Raw genomic sequence first — 25,648 nt, 5'->3', positions numbered from 1 at the left:
CTCATTTAGGATAGGAAGATACAATGCAAATTTGATGATGTCACTCTTCCTCAAAGATTGTTGTTGGTTTCCCTTTTCCTATAGAATTAAGGATAAAGTTATCTTAGCACCAGGCCTTCGTAGCCCGACTCCCGATTCTTTTCACTTCTGTCCTGCCACTTCCTCTGGCACTGCCAGCCCCTGCCCCCCCGCCACCGCCGCTTGACGCCCCTGCACTTTCACTGCCCCGTACTTTGATTCATGGAAGTTCCTCTGCCCTTGACCACCATCTCAGTCTATTGAAACCATATTTATCACTCAGGGTCCAATGCCAAGGTCATGCCCTCTGAGGAAACTTCCTGATTTTCAATTCAGAATAAATTGCTCCTTCCTAGAGCTCGTTCTTTTTTTTTTTTTTTTAAACATTCAGTCTTTTTTTAAAAAATATTTACTTATTTATGTATCTATTTGGTTGCGTGGGGTCTTAGTTGTGACAGGTGGGCTCTCCAGCCGTGGCTCGTGGGCTCCTTAGTTGCGGCAGCCAGGCTCCCCAGCTGCGGCCCCAGGGCTCCTTAGTTGCAGCTTTCTGGCTTCTTAGTAACAGCATGCAGGCTTCCCAGCTGTGGCATGCAAACTCTTAGTTGCGCCATGCATGTGGGATCTAGTTCCCTGACCAGGGATCAAACCCAGACCCCCTGCATTGAGACCGCAGAGTCTTGTCCACTGCGTCACCAGGGAAGTCCCGTGGAGCTCATTCTTAATAATATGGTTAAAGCACCTTTCATGGTCTGACTTTTTGGCAGCTTGTTCCGCAGGTTATCAGTCTTTCCGTCAGTTCTCCCAGAAACCCTGAAGATGGGAGAGGCCTCATATTCATCTTTGTTTCCCAAGTACCAAGCACAGTCATGGCACAGAGTCAGTGCAGAATAAATGTGGATCAAATGAGTGTCCCTTCTGTCCACATTTTGCCACCTTAGGCCCATGAGTTTCAGCTTAATTTTTCCAGTTCTTTCCAAAACTGATTCATTGTTATAACTAAAAGTTTTAAAACCATGAATAATATCTGTATATGGTTAATGTAACATAAGTTTTAAAATAAAAAAAACAAAGGTGCCATATTCCATATAGGTATCATGTTTAAGTCTCAACTTCAGCCAAAACCACAGAAAGCTTAGAACTATCAAAAGTGACATTATTACAGGCACCTACCCGTGTAGAACTTGGTGAATTATTTTAGTCGTCTGTCATTTTTGGATATGAATGTCAACCTGTAACTGATTTTGTTTTTTGCCGAAATTTAGAGTCTGTATAAACGCGCCAACGAAGAAGCAAAGAAGAAAGGCTACGACTTGCGAAGTGATGCCATACCGATTGTGGCAGCCAAGGCCTCCAGGGACATCATCAGTGATGTGAGTTGTCAGTTTTACTTCTAGTATGTGGTCAGTCTGAAGTGACATTTTCACTGAGTTAAATCTTCTAAAAGAACTTTCCTGGCCCTTTGGAAGTATATCCTGATGTATTTGTGTAGGGTTTTTCAAAAACCTAGTTTTGAGGGAAATGAAAAATTTGATGTTTACAGAAAAGTTTTATAGCCACTAAGTCACAGTATCTTCAGTGAAAGCGGATCCACCAAGAACAGAGAAAGATCCATTCATGTGGAATTTGTTAGAGTGTAACTGCAGGCTTGGAGATGCTTATATAAAAATTGTCACAGTGCTTATAGAAAGTGTGACTCATAAACTTAAGTTCTCCCAGTGAGAATCAGGGCATAGCTTTATATAGCATTTTAATATACAATATTCAAAAAATGCATATGACACTTGCCATTACAATTCACCCTTGTAAAATCATGAAAAGAAGGCAGTTGATCAGTGCCAGACTAGCCCAAACTTGCACCCTTAACACTAGCTCCTGGCTTGTGGCTTGTGACTCCCAGAATAAAACCATCATCCTTCCTGGTACCTCAGGGAATTCTTGAGGAACAGACCACTGCTCTAAAAATGAAGACCCACTATTTGGGAATATGGTAATATGCTGCTCTTTATTTTGGAAGATCATATTAGTGACTCACTTTAGTTTACGTATGTTGTACCTTTCCTACAAATGGATATATGCCAATAATAATATATAACAAAATAATAATAACCAAGAAGTGTTGAGAAATCTGTGCTAAGAATGTTATATGCATTATGTCACTTATTTTTCATAATTACCCTAGGATGTATGATTGTGATTATCCCTGTTTTATGGGTTGCTTAAGCAACTTGTCTAAAATCAAACTCTTAGTAGGTGATGGAGTTGAAACTCCAAGCAACCTCATTCCTTCCCACTGTACTATATTGCCTCTGCTGACTCGTTTATGCTTTCTCACTCAGTTATCTTTGAGACTAGAAGCATGTATTTTGGATAATTGGCTCGGATTCCAGGACAACGTCTTTGGACATGGAATAATAACAACACTGTTGGTCCATGAGAGATGAGAACCCATGACTTTATTAGGAGCATGCTCTAAGCAACTGGGCTGCTAGGTCAGCTTCCCTAGTATAACCAGTTTCCAAAATGATGCCCTAATTTGCCACCACCACTGAATGCCTGAATCCATTATGAAACAGGAAATTCTCTTCTGTTGCTACTGCAAGTAGTCCTTGACCTTGACTTCATCCTCAAAGGAGCCAGACACTCATTTTACTACTTATTAAACACATCTTGTCACCAAGTGCATCTCTTTTCTGAGGTACTTTTAGTGCCTAACCCATTTCTCCAAGTCCCTTGGTCCACATGGCCTCTCCACTGTGTGCATTTGCTGCCCCTGGAACTATTCCTTGTTACCAGGCCATAGGTGATTTGGGGTATACACTACAATTATATGAATTCCATCTATTTTATTACCTCTATAAGCTCCTAGGGGAAAGGGAGGATATTGCCTTGAGTTAGTGCTTATTAGCAAAAGTCAACGTACAACAGCGATATAAGCTAGATGATTTTGTACAGGCTTGTGACCTCTACGAGCTTAAAATAAAAATCTAATTTGTGCATTTTCATCTCAGTACAAATACAAAGATGGTTACCGCAAGCAGCTTGGCCATCACATTGGAGCCCGGGACATCAAAGATGACCCGAAGATGATGTGGTCCATGCATGTGGCCAAGATCCAGAGTGACAGGGAGTACAAGAAGGACTTTGAGAAGTGGAAGACCAAGTTCAGCAGCCCAGTGGACATGCTGGGGGTGGTGCAGGCCAAGAAGTGCCAGACCTTGGTCAGTGACGCGGACTACAAGAACTACCTGCACCAGTGGACCTGCCTTCCCGACCAGAACGACGTCATGCATGCTCGGCAGGCCTATGACCTCCAGAGCGATGTGAGTACCACGTCTGTAACAGGGCTGTGTGCGGAAATAACTTGAAGCATATGAACGTTATCCTTTGTAAACAATCCACTGGCCTACTCAAGCTAGGATTTCTTGGTCATCGAATGAGATTTGAATCAGAGTATAGTTTTATTGCTTTATTGTGGATACATTACTAGGCTTTATAAGGAAGTGAAGTTTACCAACTGGACCTGGCCTTATAAAAATAAGACTGGAATTAAGCAGTGTTAGAGTTCAGGGTCCAACACAGGAAGACGTTTTATTTTATTCTTTTAAGGGGGAAAGAAATAACACATTTTTATTTTTAAAAATTACTCAGAAATTTATTTTTAGCTTCCTTGCAAAACAAATGAGGTTATCATTAGCAGAATACTGCTACAACACTAATCGTTACTCTTACGAAATAAAAGAAGTCACTGTGTCTGGAAGCTGTTGGGTCATTCCATTGACACTTTGGCCTCTCAGCACAGCTCTCTTTGTGGAGAGGTCATGTGGTAATGACAGAACCGGTACCTATTAGAAACAGAGGCAGCATCTCAAATCTGGGTGTGACAAGCACATTTCCTGCAGCATATATTTTATAGACATTTAAAGGAATTATTAAGCATTAGAGGACTTTGGAGAATAACATGAATTAACCATAATTATACATTAAATGGCTGTTCCTAGAAATTGTACAGCCTACCTGTGGAAACTCCCACATTTGTTCTGTAGCTTTCCCCAACATGCAGAACCCTGTGTTTTGCAAAGAAAGGCTTTGCCTGCATCTGAAAGGTAGTTAAAAACGGTTAATGTCACCCATAGAATGACAGCATTGACAGACTGCTTGCCTCTGTCTATTTGTCAAGTGCCTTTTTGAGATCACCTCCTTCTCACGGTGACACGGTCTTAATAATGTGGGAAGCATTCGAAAGTTAAGAAGCACTCCAGAGGTGTTAAATGTTATTGTTTTCATTCTTGCTGTTGTTATTTAAGGGGCAATAACTAGTCAGCATAAGGAGGTTCCAATAGGCTTTTAGTCTAGACAGTAAAATAGCTGTCTGTATGCTGTACTTAACTGCCGTTACAGGTAAAATCCTTCAAATGATCTGGGCAAAGGTCCAATGCCACCGTTGTGAAGTAGTTATGAATGCCTAATAAGTACACAAAAGTCTTTAGCAGAAAAAATGACTTAAAGTGTTAAATAAAGATATGGAAAGACAATTCTGGAAAGGAGTTTGTGCTTCGCAGCCTGAGGATTTGGTGGGGAAGAGACAGGTTCTGGACCAATAAAGATGGTCATTTATTGTCCTGAATCTTGGACAGTGTTGAAGTAGTCAAAGGTCTGCCTCAGGGCTTCAGAGGTTCTATGTCATTATTATATTTTAACTTCTCTTTTTTGTTGTGAAACCAAGAGCTTTACAGATATTTTGAAATATAAGAAAAAATACACAGAAAGCAGTAAGAATCCAACATAACCCACTCCTGCTCGTGTAATTTATATACAGATTGTTTTATGTGCTATTTTTTCGTTATTGTTACATTAATGACATTTCTACCAATCATTGATATTCTTTAAAATGTGGCTTTTAATGGCTGCAGAGTGTTTCATTTGACTGGACCTAATATTTATTTACTGACAGCCTGTAGGTCGACATATGTGTGGTTTCTCTCACTTTGGGTTGGCATTCTTTTCCTGTGTACACGAGCAGTGAACATCCACTGAACTGGCTGACAGAAGATATTCATTTGGATTCCTCCTGTCCTAACAACCTGAAATATTCTATCATTTTTTGGTTACATTTTTGGCTCGTTTTTGAACATACTTCCTCTGTTAGTCTGCCTAACACAGGGAGCCAGTTTTCTATGAAACCAACAAGAGCAACAACCAGAATTGTAACTTTACTATCGATTCTATTTGCACGTTGACCCTAAATCTTTCAGTCTTACTGAAGAGTTCCTGCCTTTTTCCTCCTCACAGAACGTTTACAAGTCTGATCTCCAGTGGTTGAGGGGCATTGGCTGGGTCCCCATTGGGTCTGTGGATGTGGTCAAATGCAAGAGAGCTGCAGAGATACTGAGTGACAACATCTACCGCCAGAGTCCAGACAAGCTGAAGTTTACCAGTGTGGCTGATTCTCTGGAACAGGTGCTGGCCAAGAACAATGCCATCAACATGAACAAGGTGAGCCCCAGCTGCCTCAAGCTTCTTCAAGATGCCAAAAGAGGTTTTTAGACTTTAGTGACTAGTGGAGTTAAAATTATCCATGCAGGTGTGGGGTCACGTTTACCTCCTAAATGATGTACTTGAAATCCTCTAAGTACTTTCTATTATCCCTAGTTGTAACCCTGGTAACTATCATTAAGACAAACCTCCAGCTGAATACCTTAAATCCTAGTGTGGTTAATTTTCCTAATTAGATCAATAACATTCCTGCTTTAATTGGCTTTTTGTAATTCCTATTTCAAATGGTTTTCTTTTTTTTTTCAAATGGTTTTCTATCAACATATTCTTTGATAGCACTTATACACAGAGGCCTGGGACAAAGACAAGACTCAAGTTCATATAATGCCTGATACCCCGGAGATCACGTTGGCGAGGCAGAACAAGCTCAACTACAGTGCGGTAGGGGCAAAATCCTGGGGGACCACGCTTGTTTTGTTGTTATTGTTGTTGTTATTGTTTGTCTTCTACACTTTTGTGGATATTCTCGGACCTCAGCTATCATGGTACGTGCAGCTCTGCGATATGAACACTCAGGCCATCCAACCTTTCATCTGTGGGTTGAATATCATACGCTATAGGATTCCAGGGGCAAACTGAAGTCACATTATCTTTTCCATTTATGGTCTTTACCAGTGTGGGTCAGTGGAACTGAGGAGTATTTTTGGCATTTCCAAGGCGTAGGATAACCAGATATAATACTAGCTCATTATTTATATGAAACCATTATTTGTTATTTATCTGAAATTCAAGTTCAGCTGGGCATGCTATCTTTTTATTTGCTAAATCTGGCAACCCTACCAAGGGGACCTCTAATAATATGCACCTCTTTCCCACCTGGATCCTGAATAAAATTGAGAAGTAAAACAAAGGAGTGGAACTAGAAGTCAAAATCTCACATCTCTTACTACTAAAGTTAGGTTCAAGTACACATTTGTATGAGAGCCAAACAAACCTGCTAAGTGAACCCCAGAATTAGGTTCCCCATCCAGGCACAGGCCACACTGGAGCAGGACAATCAGCTCTACCTCCCTCAGGGGAGAGTCCTGCTTCGCACAGAGAAGCAGAGGAGGGCACTGGGCATGTTCCTAGAGGGAGGAGGTCAGAGCTGAGCTGGGCATGCCCTGCTATCCCATCCCTACCAGTTAGATACATCAGGAAATCACTGCACCTCTCCAGGGTAAAGAGAGTAAAGGGGCAGAGATGAAATAATCGAGCTCCTTTTATAGAAAGAGAACCTCAGGCATGGGGAAAAAGTGCTCTCCATTAACAATACTGATTACTATTTTTTTTAAGTAAAATGCAGTTTTATAGGTGAATGCTTTACTGATATGATCCAGCCAAAAATTAGAATCATAAAGTTGTGATTATAGTCAAGTTAACTATGTTTTAAATTGTACTTTAATTTTTTTCTCAATTTTTTAAACATCATAAGATATTACATGATTTTCAAAAATGTTTAAGTGATAAAGAACTAGGTAAAAGTATATAAATATATATTTTATATACAAATGAATAATATTAAACACATTGTTCTGCAATTTTTTCATTTAGAAATACGTATAGATTGATGCTTTGCCTATCAATCTATATTACATTAACATTAACATAGATTATATTTACATTAATATTATGTTATGCATAATGTATTATAATCTACATATTATATATATTAATCTATAGTGATATAAATAATAGATTACTCTATCAATCTATGTTAATGCTCATTGATATATTTCATTTGTTTCTAATGCTACATAGTTTTTTTTGGTAAAATATAATTTATTTACTTCCCAATATTGCTAGAAAGTTAGATTGTTTCTGGAGCCTATCCTTTTTTAAATTTTGTGATATGTCACCTGTTAGACTCCAAATTGTTGCTATCAAAACTTTGCTTTAAGTCTGACTTTGCTTCTATAGGCTCTGTATAAACTCGCCAATGAAGAAGCAAAGAAGAAAGGCTATGACTTGCGAAGCGATGCCATCCCGATCATGGCAGCCAAGGCCTCCAGGGACATCATCAGTGATGTGAGTACCAACACTCCACATATGTACATGGCTGGATGGGGGTGGGACAGAATCAGTATTACAACAGCAAGATACATCCTGGTGCCAGTTAAAGCACATTTACTGTGCTTTAAATGAAATGTTTTTCATTTCAAAAGAGCTTTAATAATTTAACTCCAAAAGATTTTAATATTCAGGTCCCATATGCAGAGGGGGTATCCTAAACTTCAGTTAAAAAATGGAATTTGAATCTACATTTGTTTATATCTGTAACTATAAGGCATTCATCTGCATATTTTGAGCACATAGAAATAAAATGACAGAAGAGTTGGGGAAAAAGCTTGGGTACGTGTATTGGTTCAGCATAAGAAAAAGATCTGGTACAGCCAGGTTCAGGAAAATTCACCCTTCCCCAAACCTGCTCTGGATTCTTGCCAACCCTTTCTTTGAAAAATTGCCTTAAGTGCTTCCTTTGAGTTCTTTTTAAATGAAAAAAGAAAAAAAAAGTTTTATAACAACCAAAACCAACAAAATAGCCTGATTTCTCTTTCCACTGTCTCCGAAAGAAGTTCCTTTGGTAGAGAATTCAGACTTCAGTAAATATATGCTAGGATTTGTGTAATTTTGTTGCCTGAAGTGGAGAGAAGCTAATCCAGAGTCAGCTCTTACCATCGCCAACAACAAAACACTTTCTTATAGTTATATAATCTGTTTTTTCTCCTCGCGGAATCCCAACAGACCTCACCCAAATTTGGTGTCCAGTAGAGCCGGTATACAGGATGGAAATGCAAGCCAGTCTATTTCAGGAGTCCTGTGAAAGTTAGCAGAGCCAGATGTGGGAGAGGCGGGATGGGCAGGGGAGTGAAAAGTTTCCTCTGAACTCAGGAGTTGTTCTAAAAATCATGTGTAAAACTTCTGGGTTAATGATTTCACTGGCCCCAAAAAGATTAAAAAAATGGCAGTTTACAACTCCAACTGATTCTGAAAAGTGCTGCTGCCTTTATTTCCAGAGACTTAGTGTCTGCAAAGCACAGAACTATGAAGTTTGGCCTGCTCCCCATTAGAGTATTGCTGTGAAGTCTCATCAGAGTTTAGGATGAGGAGATAAGTTGATATTCAGATGATTTATTTCTCTGCAAGAATTACCAATTTTAAAATAATGAAGTTTTATATTAATAAGACTTTTAGCCCTTTTCATTCATTTTTATTTTTAAAATGACTACCGTTATTTCAGTATAAATACAAAGATGGTTACCGCAAGCAGCTTGGCCACCACATTGGAGCCCGGGACATCAAAGATGACCCGAAGATGATGTGGTCCATGCATGTGGCCAAGATCCAGAGTGACCGGGAGTACAAGAAGGACTTTGAGAAGTGGAAGACCAAGTTCAGCAGCCCAGTGGACATGCTGGGGGTGGTGCAGGCCAAGAAGTGCCAGACCTTGGTCAGTGACGCGGACTACAAGAACTACCTGCACCAGTGGACCTGCCTGCCCGACCAGAATGACGTCATGCACGCTCGGCAGGCCTATGACCTCCAGAGCGACGTGAGTACTGAGACTCCTTAAACACCACTGTTGACCATGCTCATGACAATAATACATAGTAATATGCAGATAATGGCCTAGGATTAGGTAAAGCCCTCAGGAAAAAAATAACGTTTTTTCCTCTCCACCTTTAATTTACTGTGCCTTACTTTTCTTTTAGAGAGAACATAATACCATGAACTATATCCAATTGGGCTTCATATTTTAAAAGACATAGACATGAAGTTTGCCTATCCACTTTTTCCAGTCCTTTTCATTCATTTTTGAAATTAGGAGTCCTAACAGCTTCAGTAATTCTTGCTTTTGTGTTTGGTCTCACCAGAACATTTATAAATCAGATCTCCAGTGGATGAGAGGCATTGGCTGGGTCCCCATTGGGTCTGTGGATGTGGTCAAGTGCAAGAGAGCTGCAGAGATACTGAGTGACAACATCTACCGCCAGAGTCCAGACAAGCTGAAGTTTACCAGTGTGGCTGATTCTCTGGAACAGGTGCTGGCCAAGAACAACGCCATCAACATGAACAAGGTGAGCCCCCAATGTGGGGGAAAATAAAACAGGGCTGTATGTCCTTGAGAATATCTGTTACTAATTAAGTTAGTCCTTTTGTTTGTTTTATCTAGTTGCCATCCTGTGTATGGTGATTTGATTGAGTTCTGTATTGGGATTCCCCAAGTATATGTGGGAATTTCTGCTTTGACATCTCTTGTGAAATAGAGTTAGGAGTAGGACAGCTGTTTGGTGTTTAAATTGTTTTAAGTCTATAACAGTTATACATGTTTAGTATCAAGGTTTCTTTCTCGTTGGGTACTTATCTAAGTAAGTATAGAACAAACAAGTCAGGTGCAAATCTTCATAACCTTTATCAAAAAGAAATCTAGAGATGGCATATCCAGGTAAATTTGCAGTTAATAAACAGACAAACAGACGAAATCATGGGAAGAATTTGTTGATACAGCCTCAGTACATATGGACGTGTATACATGCTTGGAAAATACTTGCTTTTAATTTAATTGGAGTGGAGGTGATCTTGTAATGAAACACACACACATTTTCTTTTCATATCTTAGTCTACACTTATATTTAGTGACAATAATATCTTGTAACATCAAAGAGATTGAAGAATGTTGATATACAGCAGACAGCCCAGATAGTCAGAAGGCTGGCTTTCAACTTTGTCATGATCTCTAAGTTGGAAACCTCTGTTTACAGCAAACATTGTTGTTCTAATTCATTAACCTTTTTATCCTTCACAGCGCTTATACACAGAAGCCTGGGACAAAGACAAGACCCAAATCCACATGATGCCTGATACACCTGAAATTATGTTGGCGAGACAAAATAAAATAAATTATAGTGGGGTAAGACCATTTGTTTTGACCTGGCCACGTTATTTTGCTGATGTAGTAGAAAGGTCAGAATTATGGATTTAATTCTCATGTTGACCAATTATTTATTTATTTTTGCCATAACCTACCCTGAATATATGTATCATTATATTCAAGAATAGTTACAGAAAAAATTAACACAACATTGTAAATCAACTATACTTCAATTAAAAAAATACATAGGGAAATGGATAAATACAAAAATATCTCCATGTCAGGAGCGGGGTGAAACTCTCAAAGTCAACTATTAATGATAGAATCATATTGTAATTTTAATTAAAAAATAATTATTGCTATTTATCAGATTAGTACTTACTTCAAAATTTGTTCTATGAGTTTTTCTTTAGTTACCTCATCTGTAAAATGAGATAAAAATGTCTATCGAAGAATTTTTGTGGTGGCTCAATGGGGTAGTGTATATAATATGCCCAGTGTAGAGCCTGGCATACAGTAGCTGCTTAATAAACTTTAATTTCTTCCCTTTACGCTCAAGTCACCGTGAAGATTAGATTTATTTAATATGCTCAAAATAACTTCAGTTTATTTACAAGAACAGAAATAAAAATTCTTAAATTCATCCATCTCAAAATTGCCTGAGGACAATTAAAAAAACATTTTTTTTTTACATACTATCTCCAGCCCCACTAAACTTGCCATCACAAATCTTTGCAGAATAGAAGTACTGCCGCAGAAAAAGCTTCTTGCCCAATTGTTCTTGCCAAAGTCAAGACTTATCTGGTTCATTCAAGATGAATATTGATTTCTTACATGTTGTTTTGTGTCTTCATTAAACAAAAAAAAGGCAGACTTCCCTTTAGTTTGAGAACATTGGAAATTTTAAATACTCATTTTCAAGGCTTGACCATATTATTATTTTACCCATTAATTACTTTTGCCTATCATAATGTAGCCCTAAAGAAGAGGCATGACAAGTGAAATGAAGAGGAGACAATTTCCTTTTGTCTAGCGTTATAAAACAGACCCAAGGACAAGCCTGATCACGAGGATTTGATTGACCTTGGCTTCAGTCATTTTTGAATGAACGATTTTTCTCTTGGCCACAGGGCTTCTCTGTTGGACTATCTTTTCCCAGACATTCTGCCTCACCCCAGGCAGATGAAGTTAGTTTCTATCCCAAAGGGATAATGCTTTTAAGCCTCTCCCTTTTGATAAAATTAGGTCAGATGAGGTAGGGTATTTTCTTTTCAGACTGCTGAGAGGAAATTGGGCTATTTTTTTAATTTCTAAAATTTTCATCTGGATTTATTTCTTTAAAATTGCATGATTATGTTAATTCCCTAAAGACTGTCTCCTGAAGATTAGATTTCAAAACGGCCCACCTGAATTTCTTCTCAACCCGTTACGAATGGTACCTTCATTCCGTACTTAGCTCAGTAAAGTTTAACAAAACAAAGTAACTATATCTTATTTTTTTTCTCTTAAACTCTCATCTACCTATTCTAGTTCTCTTGGATAAATAACGTACCAAACATTCTTTAAAACGTAGCCTTGATGATAATAAAAGTGTTTTCTTTGAAGCCGTGCATCTTTTTCTAATGTTGAAAGAATGAAAAAATTTTGTTTGGCCTGAAGCCGGAAGATGATTCAAGCACATTTTTTCCCACTTATACATAAGGATAAACTTGAGAATTTATTCTTCAAAGGAAAAATATAAAGTATAAGAGTATTTGACTCTAGTTACAAAATGAATATTTCTAGAAAATTTTTTTAAATTAATTTATTTGTGGCTGCATTGGGTCTTCATTGCTGTGCTCAGGCTTTCTCTAGTTGCAGTGAGCAGGGGCTATTCTTTGTTGCAGCGTGAGGGCTTCTTATTGCAGTGGCTTCTCTTGTTGCAGAGCACAGGCTCTAGGCATGAGGGCTTCCGTAGTTGTGGCACATGGACTCAGTAGTTGTGGCTCGCAGGCTCTAGAGCGTAGGCTCAGTAGTTGTGGCACACAGGGCTTATTTGCTCCGCAGCATGTGGGATCTTCCTGGACCAGGGCTCAAACCTGTGTCCCCTGCATCGGCAGGCGGATTCTTAACCACTGAACCGCCAGGGAAGTCCCTAGAAATTTTTAAGAACAACAAATGCCCTTGGGACTTTATCTCAAATACATTAAATTTATTCTTATTTACTTTAGCTTTACCTTGTAAAATCTCAACATGAAAAAAATGTGAATTGTCACACGTTAATAATCTACATTAAAAACATTTAAGGACATCCTTCTCAGACTCTAAATTCATTTAAAAATTATTAATAACAAAGCACTAAATTCTTGTAATGGTTCACAAGCAAAAAAGACTGAATACTACTGGTATAGATGATTTGTTTAATGCCATGGTTTTCAAGCTGTGTTCCCATGGAATACCTGTGTTCCACCTTCTGTGTGCATCTGTCCTGCCACAGAAACTGAACAGTGGGTATGTCCCAATTCATAAAGAAATTATTATAATTTCATCAATTTTGTCCTTTTGTCTCATAAATATCTGGTATCTGCTATCCCTCTGTCTGCTAGCAATTTCTGGCAATCGACAAAATGAATAGAGAGCAAATCAATATTAACAAAGATGTTCAGAAACAATGGATTATCCTCCGTTTAGCACTGTTTGAATACAGGTACATGCTCATGATGGTAGTGTTGTTGTTATATAATCATATTCTCTGCTAGTAAAATTGGTCCTAATTCAAATTTGCAGTTAAATAAAGTCATTTCTTGGTTATTTCATGAAAAGAATAAGTGCTGAGCCATCCAAGCACATTTCAGAGTTAATGACTTAATGTGTAAAATCTAGAAGGATTTATCCAAGGAAAAGTTGTGTTAGACCTGCTGAAAGTAAAATTTCAAGTTAAATAAATAGCTTGTATATGTAGGAAGTAAAAGGAAGAAAGAGACTTTTTTTTTAAATTTATTTAAGGCTAAACATACTAGTGTTCTGCATCCAAAAGTAGTCTTCCTTTGACAGAAATACATTTTTAGCGTGAAAGTGAGCACTGTATCTAAAAGCTACTACTTCTTCCTTCAGAACCTCTATCGCCAGGCCATGGAAGAAGCCAAGAAAGAAGGCTATGACTTAAGAAGTGACGCCATTCCCATCGTAGCTGCCAAGGCCTCCCGGGATATTGCCAGTGATGTAAGAGTTGATCACATCCTTACGTTTGTTACCAACAGGCCAGCCACCTGCATAGGGAATCACACTCTTGGGACACAGCTGGAAGTCTCTGTAGTCATCATCCATCTTAACTGCCTTCATTGCACAGGCAGATAAATTGAGGCTTTGAGACAGTAGGTAACCTGCCCAAGATTACAAGTTTCATAGAGACACACTGGGATATGGTTCCTTTGTTGCTCATCTTTTGGTCTTTGCTTAGTAAGACTGAGTGCCTTGGTCAAAGTTAAATGGACATATGTTGAGCTACTCATGAAACCTCATGAGCTCTCCTCAGGCTACACTCGAGGCAAAGATGCCAATAAAGAAGCAAGCTTAATTGAGTTCCCCATGACTTGAGGAAGGACATAGGATAGCAAAAAAGTTAAACGTCTCTGCTATGGGGCCCACAAAAATCAACATTCCTTTACCCTAAAAATTAATACATCAGGTTCCTGGACAACTTAAATATTAAGAGTAAATATTAAGAGTAGCAAAATTGTCCATTTTGATAGGTTTTTCTTTTAAATCATAATAAAAATACATAACAAAATTCACTATCTTTACCATTTTCAGTATATAGTCTAGTATGATTAAGTATATTTACACTATTGTACAACAGACATCCAGAACTTTTTCATCTTGCAAAACTGAAACGCTATGCTCATTATCAACAAAAATTATCCATTTTAAAACTACTTCCAGTTTATTTGTGCAGAGGACAAATTATTTCTCAGAATGCCTTAAAAAAAAGAAAATTAATGAGCCATGTAAACAATTCCCTCCAATATGTTCTCACTTGGGTCCACTCACATGACCAACTTCTGAGAAACTGCTTGTCACTGTAATTGAGCTCATTCAGTGTTCAGTTTTTGTTTTCGTTTTTGGTTTTGGTTTTGGTTTTTTTTGCGGTACGCGGGCCTCTCACTGTCGCGGACTCTCCCGCCGCGGAGCACAGGCTCCGGACGCGCAGGCCCAGCGGCCATGGCCCACGGGCCCAGCCACTCCGCAGCATGTGGGATCCTCCCGGACCAGGGCACGAACCCGTGTCCCCTGCATCAGCAGGCGGACTCTCAACCACTGCGCCACCAGGGAAGCCCAGTGTTCACTTTTTAATCACTTTTTTTGTGATTAAAACACCTAATTTTCTAGCATAATATAAAGGAATCAATGTGGAGTTATTCTCTATAGAGGTGTGGAAATGAGTACCGTATCTTCTTTTTTGGGTGAAAGCATGCCCCAGTGTGTAGCATCACAGCATCATGTTTGATGAAATTCCCCTGATGTCTTGAGGATCTCATAGAAAAGCATCACCACAGAGAGAGCAACTGGGACCAGCCCTTGCCACTTCCTCCTCATTTACTGGGTTCTTTTCTTTCAGTACAAATACAAAGAAACTTATCGTAAGCAGTTGGGTCACCATATTGGTGCCCGGATGATACATGATGACCCCAAGATGATGTGGTCCCTCCACATTGCCAAAATGCAGAGTGACCGTGAGTACAAGAAAGATTTTGAAAAATATAAGACCAGGTTCAGCAGCCCAGTGGACACGCTTGGTATCGTTTTGGCCAAGAAATGTCAGACCTTGGTCAGTGATGTGGACTATAAACATCCTCTGCATGAGTGGACCTGCCTGCCCGACCAGAATGATGTCATCCATGCTCGGAAAGCTTATGACCTCCAGAGTGATGTGAGTACCCCCAATGCTGCTTCTGCGTACTAGTGTTAACAATAATAATAATAACAACAGCAACAATAATACTAGTGCAATAATAATAATACGGTTAGCATGCCCTATTGAGAGTAAAATAAAATAATTAGGATATATCTCATATTATTATCTCTAGAACACCGCATTACACACTTCATATTTTGTGATTTTGAAGATGAAAATAAAGGCAAGAGTTTTTTTAAAATCTCCCATCATAAAAAAAAAAGTGTAGGTATGGTGATCATTTCGCCATATACACACATACTGAATCATGATATTGTACACCTGAAACTAGTATATGTCAATTATATCTCAATTAAAAATGCAAATCAAGAGCGTGATTTGTAAAACTTAACATTACTATGTGTTGAAACTCACAACTAGAGTTGAATTTCACCTCCTTTCCCTTTAAAAAAAAAAAAGGCAAAAGTTTTTGTGACTGCAACACTTACACAGCATTGGTCTAAGTATGCAGTCTTTTGGGGAGCTATTAGAACACATTTTCCAAAGCTAAAGAAACTCTGCTCTTGTGTAAAAAGTCTTGTAATACCCTCAAGGGCAGGACTGTGTTTTTACTTTTCAAAAAAGATCTTTCATCATTCCTAGTACAATCCTCTGTGCCAAAAAATGCTTAGGAAAAAAATGTACTCAGGATTCAATAATGCTTCTGAATGAGTGATTGTGATGGCAGCTTTACCTGCTCATCAGTGCTTTTGTGTTTCTCTAGTATGATCCATTTTGTGACTGTGAATCTGAACAATTAATTAATAAAAGTGTTTCTTGTTGGTTGATTTGAAGAATTTGTATAAGTCAGACCTTGAATGGATGAAAGGCATTGGCTGGGTTCCAATTGGCTCCGTGGAAATAGTTAAAGCCAAGAGGGCCGGAGAGATACTGAGTGATAACATCTACCGCCAGCGTCCAGACACACTGAAATTTACCAGCATAACTGACTCCCTGGAGCAGGTGCTGGCCAAGAACAACGCTATAAACATGAGTAAGGTGAGTCTTCACTCCTCACCATTGGGTATGGGAATTTACCATAGAATGAAGTAAAAATTCTGACATGTTACTACATTTTAAAGATTCCTATAGGATTTACAATACCTTTTAAAATGATTTTCCCATTATAACACCATAGTTACTTAGTAATACTTCAGAATAGTAAACTGATGTTAAAAATACCATGTGCTGTAATTATTTCACAATTATAGATATTAAATTCTGCAACTCAATTATACTTTTCAGAACTGTTAAAAAATTTTAATAAGAAACAGTAAAAACTCTGAGTCAATGAAAAAGTGAGCTAAATACTCTTGGAAATAGTAATTTATCTACATGAAAGGTAGGAATTTATGCAACTTTAGTAATTTTATTTCTACTTTGTACAGAAGAGAGGTGACTGGCACATAATCAAAAGAAAAACTGTCTGTGAACTCCAAAATAATTTTTCTCATTTTTTTTTCATAGCACTTATATACTGAAGCCTGGGACAATGACAAGAAAACAATCCATGTCATGCCTGATACACCAGAAATCATGCTAGCCAAACTCAACCGAATAAACTACAGTAATGTGAGTAAACTACTGATCATACCATGAAGAGAAAGGCAAAAATGAACTATTGTAATAATATCCTTAGTGAAACCTTTTGACTAATCTATTGTACATTCTCCAGAACAACACTGTCAATAAAAGAGATAGTTCTCCCTTGATTCAAGAGATAGTTTTCCCTTGATTCAATTTTGGTCTCTGTGGTAGGTCCACAAAGTAGACTAGCCTTTTATGAAGATGATACCAGAGAATGAAATGATTTTGGGGAAGTATCCCAATAGGGAATATACTCTTAAAGCCTTCCCCTACAGGTCAGTGTGCTTATCAAGTCATTATTTTATTCAACAACTATTTAGCAGGCAGTCACTAGGTTAAAACAGTGAGTTACCGTACTGTGTATTCTTTTGCCACTTCATTGTGTTCTGGTTACCATTTAATGTTATTTGCAAGCATTTTCCTAGCCATCTCCTTCAGGACCAACATTTTCATCAGAGTGAGGATTCTGAAACCCTAGTCTACACAGATCAATCAAGGTCTGTGATGATAATCCATGGTAGAATGGGAGAAAATAAGGACAACGCATTGAGTTGTTCACAAATCCAAATATATTCAATTTAAAAATACTGTATTTATTCCTTCTCCTTCTTTGACATAAAAATGGCCTTCCTTTTATATTAAGATCATAACAATAAATAGCTGGGTTTTTGTTTTTTACAGTTTTGTTTGCTTGGCAAAACAAAATTTTAGCAACCTGATGCTGATTTCCCCAAAAAACTTTTTAGATCTACTAATCAGTAAAACATCAAAGTTTAAACCATGTGCCTTAAAATCCTTGAGCACCTATGAAAGTTTTCTACAAGCTCATACTAATACTTAATTCTGTGTAGTTTAAATGAGGACAGAGAAAGCTTAGTAATAAATAGTTTCATTTTTTATGAAAGGAGTAACGATTGATCAATTCCTTTTTTGCAGAAACTTTATAAACTTGCTTTGGAAGAGTCAAAGAAGGAAGGCTATGACTTGCGCGTGGATGCCATTCCAATCCAAGCAGCCAAGGCATCAAGAAATATTGCTAGTGATGTAAGTTGATGTTTTTGGAAGAGGCATTTCTTACTCAAAGATGTTAACAAATGGCAGCTTTTACAGCTTTTCTTGCCAGAAATTTAGCCTGCAAGTCTCAATTTCCTTTAACGACTCCCCCATGTACAAAGTGGCAAGTGAAAACAAAGAAAACAAAAGATACTATATCCAGTATACCTGCTAATCTGTCAAAGATGGAGTTATGTTCTTTAAAAATAAGTGTCTTATGAACACTAAAAATGGGCTCATATTTTATTTTTTTATTTTTTTTTAATTTTTTTTTTTTTGCGGTACGTGGGCCTCTCACTGTTGTGGCCTCTCCCGTTGCGGAGCACAGGCTCCGGACGCAGGCTCAGCGGCCATGGCTCACGGGCCCAGCCGCTCCGCGGCATGTGGGATCTTCCCGGACCGGGGCACGAACCCGTGTCCCCTGCATCGGCAGGCGGACTCTCAACCACTGCGCCACCAGGGAAGCCCTGGGCTCATATTTTTGAGCCTCAGAAGTTGAGCAGCTGATAACCGAGACGTTTGTAAAAAACATTGTTGTTAAAGACGTTGGTAGCACATGTAAATCAGCCAACATAAATGTGAACTCTTTCCTACTACTTCTATCCGTTTACTCTGGCATTAAGGGAAGATGTTAATTATGCATACATTTTAGAGTTTTGTTTAATCCTTTGTTGACCTTTAGTGAAGTTCTCCTACCAAGATGCCCATAACTGGACACAAGAACAAGTTGAGAAGTAAGCAAAGCTTTTACTCAGCACCCACTTTCCTCTCCTCTCTAGTCCTTCCTGTGTCATGAGAAACATCTCCTGAGGGTGTCCAGTACCCTCATTCTGTACCAGGGCTCCTTAAGACCCAAATCCAGACTTTCCTTCTTCTGGAAGTGTCCCAGACCTTAGACATATGCTTCATTCCTTCCATTATAAAAACTTTTTCTGGCTGTTAACCTAGAGAAGCCCACACTGTGACCATCTCATGGTAAAATGGACCATAAAGTATTATTCTTGAATTTTAAAAGTAGATAGAGTGTTAACCCAAGGTATTACTCTCTCATGGTTGAAAGTTGAATGACGTTGACAGGCAAATAAGGGAGGTATTTCCTGGTGAAACTTTCTAAATGTAGCCTGTATCCTTGACCACGGAATTCACTATAAATTCTGATTACAAGGGAAATATTCATCATATCAAAACATTTTTAGAAAAAACAGTCATGTCTTTAAATTAAGTAGATGCTCTTTTAAATTGTACAAGATGTTTTATCTTTACTTGTTAAGCAAATGTAAACTAGGCAGTAGAGTTTAGTGGAAGGGGAAAATATTAGGAGCCAGAAGCTCTCCATTCTAGCCTCAGCCCTGCTACCTGCTTATGATGTGACCTTGAACAAATCACTTAACTCCTGGAGGCTTCAGGTTTCTATTTTATAAAATGGAGTTGATAATATTAAATTTTCTCCCTAACACTAGTGGTGGGGAAAATCAAAAGAAATAATGTGTCTATGAAACTATGAAATGTGATATAAATAAGATGTCCTTATCATGAGACTTATATCTCTATTCTTTTTTCAGTACAAGTACAAGGAAGGCTACCGCAAACAGCTTGGCCACCACATTGGGGTCCAAAATGTTAAGGATGACACCAAGATGATGTGGTTCATCCACATGGCCAAGATCCAGAGTGACCGGCAGTACAAGAAGGACTTTGAGAAGTGGAAGACCAAGTTCAGTAGCCCAGTGGACATGCTGGGAGTGGTGCTGGCCAAGAAGTCCCAGATCCTTGTAAGCGACGTAGACTACAAGAAACCCCTTCATGAATGGACCTGTCTGCCTGATCAGAATGACATCATTCAGGCTCGGAAGGCCTATGACCTTCAGAGTGATGTAAGTGGGTTTAATATTCTTTAGCAAGGTCTCAAGAAGGGGTTCTAACTTTTGTGCTGTGGAATCTTTTGCCAGTCTGGTGAAACCTATGGATAACTTCTCAGGACAGCGTCATGAGATGCATAAAATTACATACACACACACACTGGTTTCAAAAGAAACCGATTACATCGAAATATGGTTATCAAAATATTATACTAAGCAAGCGGAGGGATAAATTAGGAGTTTGGAACTAACAGATACACACTACTGTACATAAAATAGATAAACAGCAAGGACCTACTGTATAGCACAGGGAACTATATTCATATCTTGTAATAACCTATAATGGAAAAGAATCTGAAAAAGAATATATATATATATAACTGAATTATATATAACTGAATCACTGCTGTATACCTGAAACTAACACAATATTGTAAATCAACTATACTTCAATAAAAAATAATAAAAAATTAAAAATAAATTAAAAATAAATAAAATTAGATTATCAGGAGAAAAAAATTAAACTAAATACGTGACACTTTTTTATTGAAGTGTAGTTGATGTACAATATTATGTCACAGGTGCACAATATAGTGATTCACAATTTTTAAAGGTTATACTCCATGTATAGTTATTATAAAATATTGGCTTTATTCCCTGCATTGTACAATATACCCTTGTAGCTAATTTTATACATAATCGTTTGTACCTCTTAATCCCCTCCTCCTATCTTTCCCCTCCCCCCTTCCCTCTCCCCACTGGTAACCACTAGTTCTCTGTATCTGGGAGTCTCCTTCTTTTTTGTTATATTCACTAGTTTATTGTTTTTTTAGATTCCACATGTAAGTAATATCATACAGTATTTGTCTTTCCCTGTCTGTCTTATTTCAGTTAGCATAATACCTCCAAGTCCATCCCTATTGTTGCAAATGGCAAAATTTCATTCTTTTTTATGGCTGAGTAGTATTCTGTTATGTATATACATAAACGTCTTCTTTATCCATTCATCTCTCGATGGACACTTAGGTTGCTTCTATATATCTTGGCAATTATAATAATACTGATATGAATATTGGGGTACATGTATCTTTTCAAATTTGTGTTTTTGGTTTTTTCGGATGTATACCCAGAAGTGGAATTACTGAGTCATATGGTACTCCTATTTTTAGGTTTTTTGTTTGTTTAATTTTATTTTTTTTTATACAACAGGTTCTTATTAGTCATCCATTTTATACACATCAGTGGGTACATGTCAATCCCAATCGCCCAATTCATCACCCCCCCACCCCCCACCACTTTCTCCCATTGGTGTCCATACGTTTGTTCTCTACATCTGTGTCTCAATTTCTGCCCTGCAAACCAGTTCATCTGTACCATTTTTCTAGGTTCCACATATATGCGTTAATATACGATATTTGTTTTTCTCTTTCTGACTTACTTCACTCTGTATGACAGTCTCTAGATCCATCCACGTCTCAACAAATGACCCAATTTCGTTCCTTTTTATGGCTGAGTAATATTCCATTGTATATATGTACCATATCTTCTTTATCCATTCATTTGTCGATGGGCATTTAGGTTGCTTCCATGACCTGGCTATTGTAAATAGTGCTGCAATGAACATTGGGGTGCATGTGTCTTTTTGAATTATGGTTTTCTCAGTGTATATGCCCAGTAATGGGATTCCTGGGTCATATGGTAGTTCTATTTTTAGTTTTTTAAGGAACCTCCATACTGTTCTCCATAGTGGCTGTATCAATTTACATTCCCACCAACAGTGCAAGAGGATTCCCTTTTCTCCACACTCTCTCCAGCATTTGTTGTTTGTAGATTTTCTGATGACGCCCATTCTAACTGGTGTGAGGTGGTACCTCATTGTACTTTTGATTTGCATTTCTCTAATAATTAGTGATGTTGAGCAGATTTTCATGTGCTTCTTGGCCATCTGTATGTCTTCTTTGGAGAAATGTCTATTTAGGTCTGCCCATTTTTGTATGGAGACACAAAAGAACCCAAATAGCCAAAGCAGTCTTGCGGGAAAAAAATGGAGCTGGAGGAATCAGACTCCCTGACTTCAGACTATACTACAAAGCTACAGTAATCAACACAATATGGTACTGGCACAAAAACAGAAACATAGATCAATGGAACAAGATAGAAAGCCCAGAGATAAACCCACGCACCTATGGTCAACTAATCTGTGACAAAGGAGGCAAGGATATACAATGGAGAAAAGACAGTCTCTTCAATAAGTGGTGCTGGGAAAACTGGACAGCTACATGTAAAAGAATGAAATTAGAACACTCCCTAACACCATACACAAAAATAAACTCAAAATGGATTAGAGACCTAAATGTAAGACCAGACACTATAAAACTCTTAGTGGGAAACATAGGAAGAACACTCTTTGACATAAATCATAGCAAGATCCTTTTTGATCCACCTCCTAGAGTAATGGAAATAAAAACAAAAATAAACAAATGGGACCTAATGAAACTTCAAAGCTTTTGCACAGCAAGGGAAACCATAAACAAGATGAGAAGACAACCCTCAGAATGGGAGAAAGCATTTGCAAACGAATCAATGGACAAAGGATTAATCTCCAAAATATATAAACAGCTCATGCAGCTCAATATTAAAAAAAACAAACAACCCAATATATTTTTAGTTTTTTGAGAAACCTTCATACTGTTTTCCACAGTGGCTGCACCAATTTACATTCCCCCCAACAGTGTGGTAATATATATGCTTTTTATTAACACATTAAATAAAAAGATCTAGCAGTGGGTGTAAAACTAGCTTAATTTCAAAGAAGTGATGAACATAAATATGCAAGATGTCTGCAACAACTGTAATAAAATATGAAAATATTTATGACTTCTATTGCTGATAAAATTCCATGTAGTGTTAATACTACCATAATCTGTTGCCTATAGTTATAGCTAAAAGAAATGCTATGTTTCAGTTAGAGGTTAATGAAAATAAAGATGTTTTTTCTATCTAAGTTCATTGATGCCAGGTTAAGAAATCCTGATTTAATGCAACCGGATTTTCCAAATGAATTTATTGCATTATCATTTTTCTGACTACTTAACTTATAGAAAATATCTATTATAGCTTGTGGAAGGAAATATAAGAATGAGTTATATATATCAAGACAATTTTTCTAAGAAGCTGAAAACAGTGTCTCCCTAGAAATATGTTAAGTATTTTTGTTGTCAGCCAGTAGATTGTCCTTGGGACTCAAATACTACCTTACTGGTATAGTAGCTCCTTGTTTTTTGATCAGGCTCTGACAAGTAGTCACTTTTGGAAGAATGATAAAAGTGGTGGCATTGTAAAAAAGAGTTTCCCAAAAAGCCATAAAAACAAAAAGAATTGTTACTCTTACTTTTGAGAAAAATTCTCCTTCAGCCAATTTATTTAAGTTCAAAGAAGAAACATGAAAGCAGGATAAAATATCGTTTTTTTTTTACTTGAACTACAACACAAGAAGAGGGACTGAGGATAAGTAAGAGTAAAAATATATATACTCTTTGGCTTAGAAACATGAGTATAGAATCATCTGAAAAAAGATCCCTTTTTGTTGTCCCGAGAAAACACGTGGATTTAGCATGTGGAAGTGTTCATCCTTTCTTTTGGTGCACAATGGCTGTGAAGGCCCCTGCCCAAAGAGATAGGAACAAACTATACTCTAACAGAGAATTATTCCCATACAAAGAGGTATAGGCAATCAAATCAGAGAATAAACACTTTGTATCGGGAGGCAGGCAGGAATTTCCTTAAAATGGTTTTTCATTGATGAAATCACATATTAGAGATTTCATAGGTCTTTAAAACAGCAAACATTGACTACCTTCAGGGACAAAGTGCTGGACTAGCCATTCTACACCAAAGTAAGACAGTCCTGTGTCTTCCCCAAAATTTACACAAGATGCAGAATTATACACCATCTGTATACACCATGCTAAATCAAGATTAGACATCAGGCTGTGGAGGTAATTTCTGCACATATTTGACATTGTTTCATTTTCAGGCTATTTACAAGGCTGATCTTGAGTGGCTGAGAGGCATTGGGTGGGTGCCCATTGGCTCTGTGGAGGTCGAGAATGTGAAGAGAGCAGGAGAAATCCTGAGTGACAGGAAGTACCGCCAGCCTGCAGACCAGCTCAAGTTCACATGCATTACAGACACCCCAGAGATTGTCCTGGCAAAGAATAATGCCCTGACCATGAGCAAGGTGAGTCTCCAGCTTTTGCCAGTTGCCGGTGTCATACCTTCCACAGACTGGGTTTATAAAGTGAGAAATGTCCTAGAGGATTTCCAGAGAAAGGAGAGGTGATGGGCCTAATTCTCATGCAGGCCTTCAACAGAGCATGTGCTTGAATCCTAGTTGGACCTGCATGCTTCTCTCAACCCTGTGTCCCCTCATTCTCTGGGTGGGTGAGGAAGTACAGCCTAGGACAATTTCTCTGCAGTAAGGCATACACTCTTCTGAGCAGTGACCCAGAGACATCCACAAATGCACTACTTTTCTCTACACATTCTGCTTGGCACAGCAGACTCAAGGCATCAGCATCTCTTTATCCATCCTGTAAAAAAAAATACAGTCATTTTGCATTTTGTTCAGAAGTCTTTGAAACACAGTGTGCATAGCAGTGCCAGTGCACAACTCAAATTACTTGCTTCCAAAACCATAGGTGGTAGAAATCCCACTTTGGAAAGTGAGATGTTATTGCTGCTTTCATTTTTATTGTACAAGATCGATGATCACTTTTTCCCTCCAGAGTGCTGGCAATCTGTTTATTTATACTCGGCTAATTTCTTTATCCAACAGGTAGGCCCTTAATATGCACAGCTGAGATTGAATTGAACTTTTCTGAATTCTCCCACACCTGCCTGAATGTCTTCCAAATATCTGGGTAGTAAGAATGAGGGCTCAGTGCAGAATATGAAATTGACTCTCAGATAGCAAACTCCAACGTCTGGGGTATTAAAACTCCAGAAACTCTATTCTGTACCACACTCCTCAACAGCAGTCACAGTGATAATAACAATAGGAAACATAAAATTTGTTGAGTGCCTACTATGACTCAAGCACTTTACATATGTTACAGTTAATCTCGAAAAAATACTCAATGAAGTAATACACCAATTTCACCCCAACTTAAAAAAAAAAGAGGTAAGTATAAAGTTTAAAAAAATACTTAATGAGAAAGATATGATTATCCCCCTCCAAAAACTGAGGCATGTGAGGCTATGTACCTTTCTCAAGATCACACAGCTTGGACATCGGGGAGTTGGGTTTGACCTTGGGATTGATTCTGAAGTCTAGGGATTTCTACTATATCATAGTTCTATAGCCAAGCTCCATCCTTGAAGGTTCTGTGAGTAAGCTTGAGAGTCACTGGATGAAAAGAATCAATAATTGAGATCATGATGTTGCTTTATATTGGCTATGAAACGATCATATGTCTGTTTAAATATTGGCATGATTTACTCTCCCCATACCCTTTTGCTTCCCTCACCTCCACATAAGTTTTCAAAGGCTATTTTACAGTTAAATGAGTTAAATTTTATAATAACTGCAATGTATTGGCTTTAACAAAGGGTTTTACCTCACCTCCCCCATAGCATTTATATACAGAAGCCTGGGATACTGACAAAACCTCCATCCACGTGATGCCGGACACCCCAGAAATCAAGCTGGCCAAGAGCAATTCTGCCAATATAAGCCAAGTAAGAGATTTCCTGATTGTTAAGTCAGCCTTTGGTCTAGGAGTAATTAAAATA

The 25,648-nt window shown here is 38.1% G+C and overlaps 1 protein-coding gene across 1 annotated transcript in view; it reads left to right on the top strand.

The window, feature by feature from the left end:
- NEB (nebulin) overlaps positions 1–25,648 on the top strand; it is a gene marked incomplete at its 5' end in the record, with an annotated part of 219,214 nt that overhangs the window by 101,630 nt on the left and 91,936 nt on the right. The window contains 16 exons of the mRNA XM_079925461.1: positions 1,281–1,388; positions 3,027–3,338; positions 5,308–5,511; positions 5,848–5,952; positions 7,471–7,578; positions 8,792–9,103; positions 9,426–9,629; positions 10,358–10,462; positions 13,517–13,624; positions 15,021–15,332; positions 16,152–16,355; positions 16,824–16,928; positions 17,880–17,987; positions 19,559–19,870; positions 23,892–24,095; positions 25,490–25,594. Coding sequence (XP_079781587.1) covers positions 1,281–1,388; positions 3,027–3,338; positions 5,308–5,511; positions 5,848–5,952; positions 7,471–7,578; positions 8,792–9,103; positions 9,426–9,629; positions 10,358–10,462; positions 13,517–13,624; positions 15,021–15,332; positions 16,152–16,355; positions 16,824–16,928; positions 17,880–17,987; positions 19,559–19,870; positions 23,892–24,095; positions 25,490–25,594 — 2,916 coding nt within the window. The remainder of the gene's footprint in view (positions 1–1,280; positions 1,389–3,026; positions 3,339–5,307; positions 5,512–5,847; positions 5,953–7,470; positions 7,579–8,791; positions 9,104–9,425; positions 9,630–10,357; positions 10,463–13,516; positions 13,625–15,020; positions 15,333–16,151; positions 16,356–16,823; positions 16,929–17,879; positions 17,988–19,558; positions 19,871–23,891; positions 24,096–25,489; positions 25,595–25,648) is intronic.

This window comes from Stenella coeruleoalba (assembly GCF_951394435.1).
Source record: "Stenella coeruleoalba genome assembly, chromosome: 6".
Lineage (NCBI taxonomy): Eukaryota > Metazoa > Chordata > Mammalia > Artiodactyla > Delphinidae > Stenella > Stenella coeruleoalba.
This window is presented reverse-complemented; position numbering and strand designations above follow the sequence as displayed.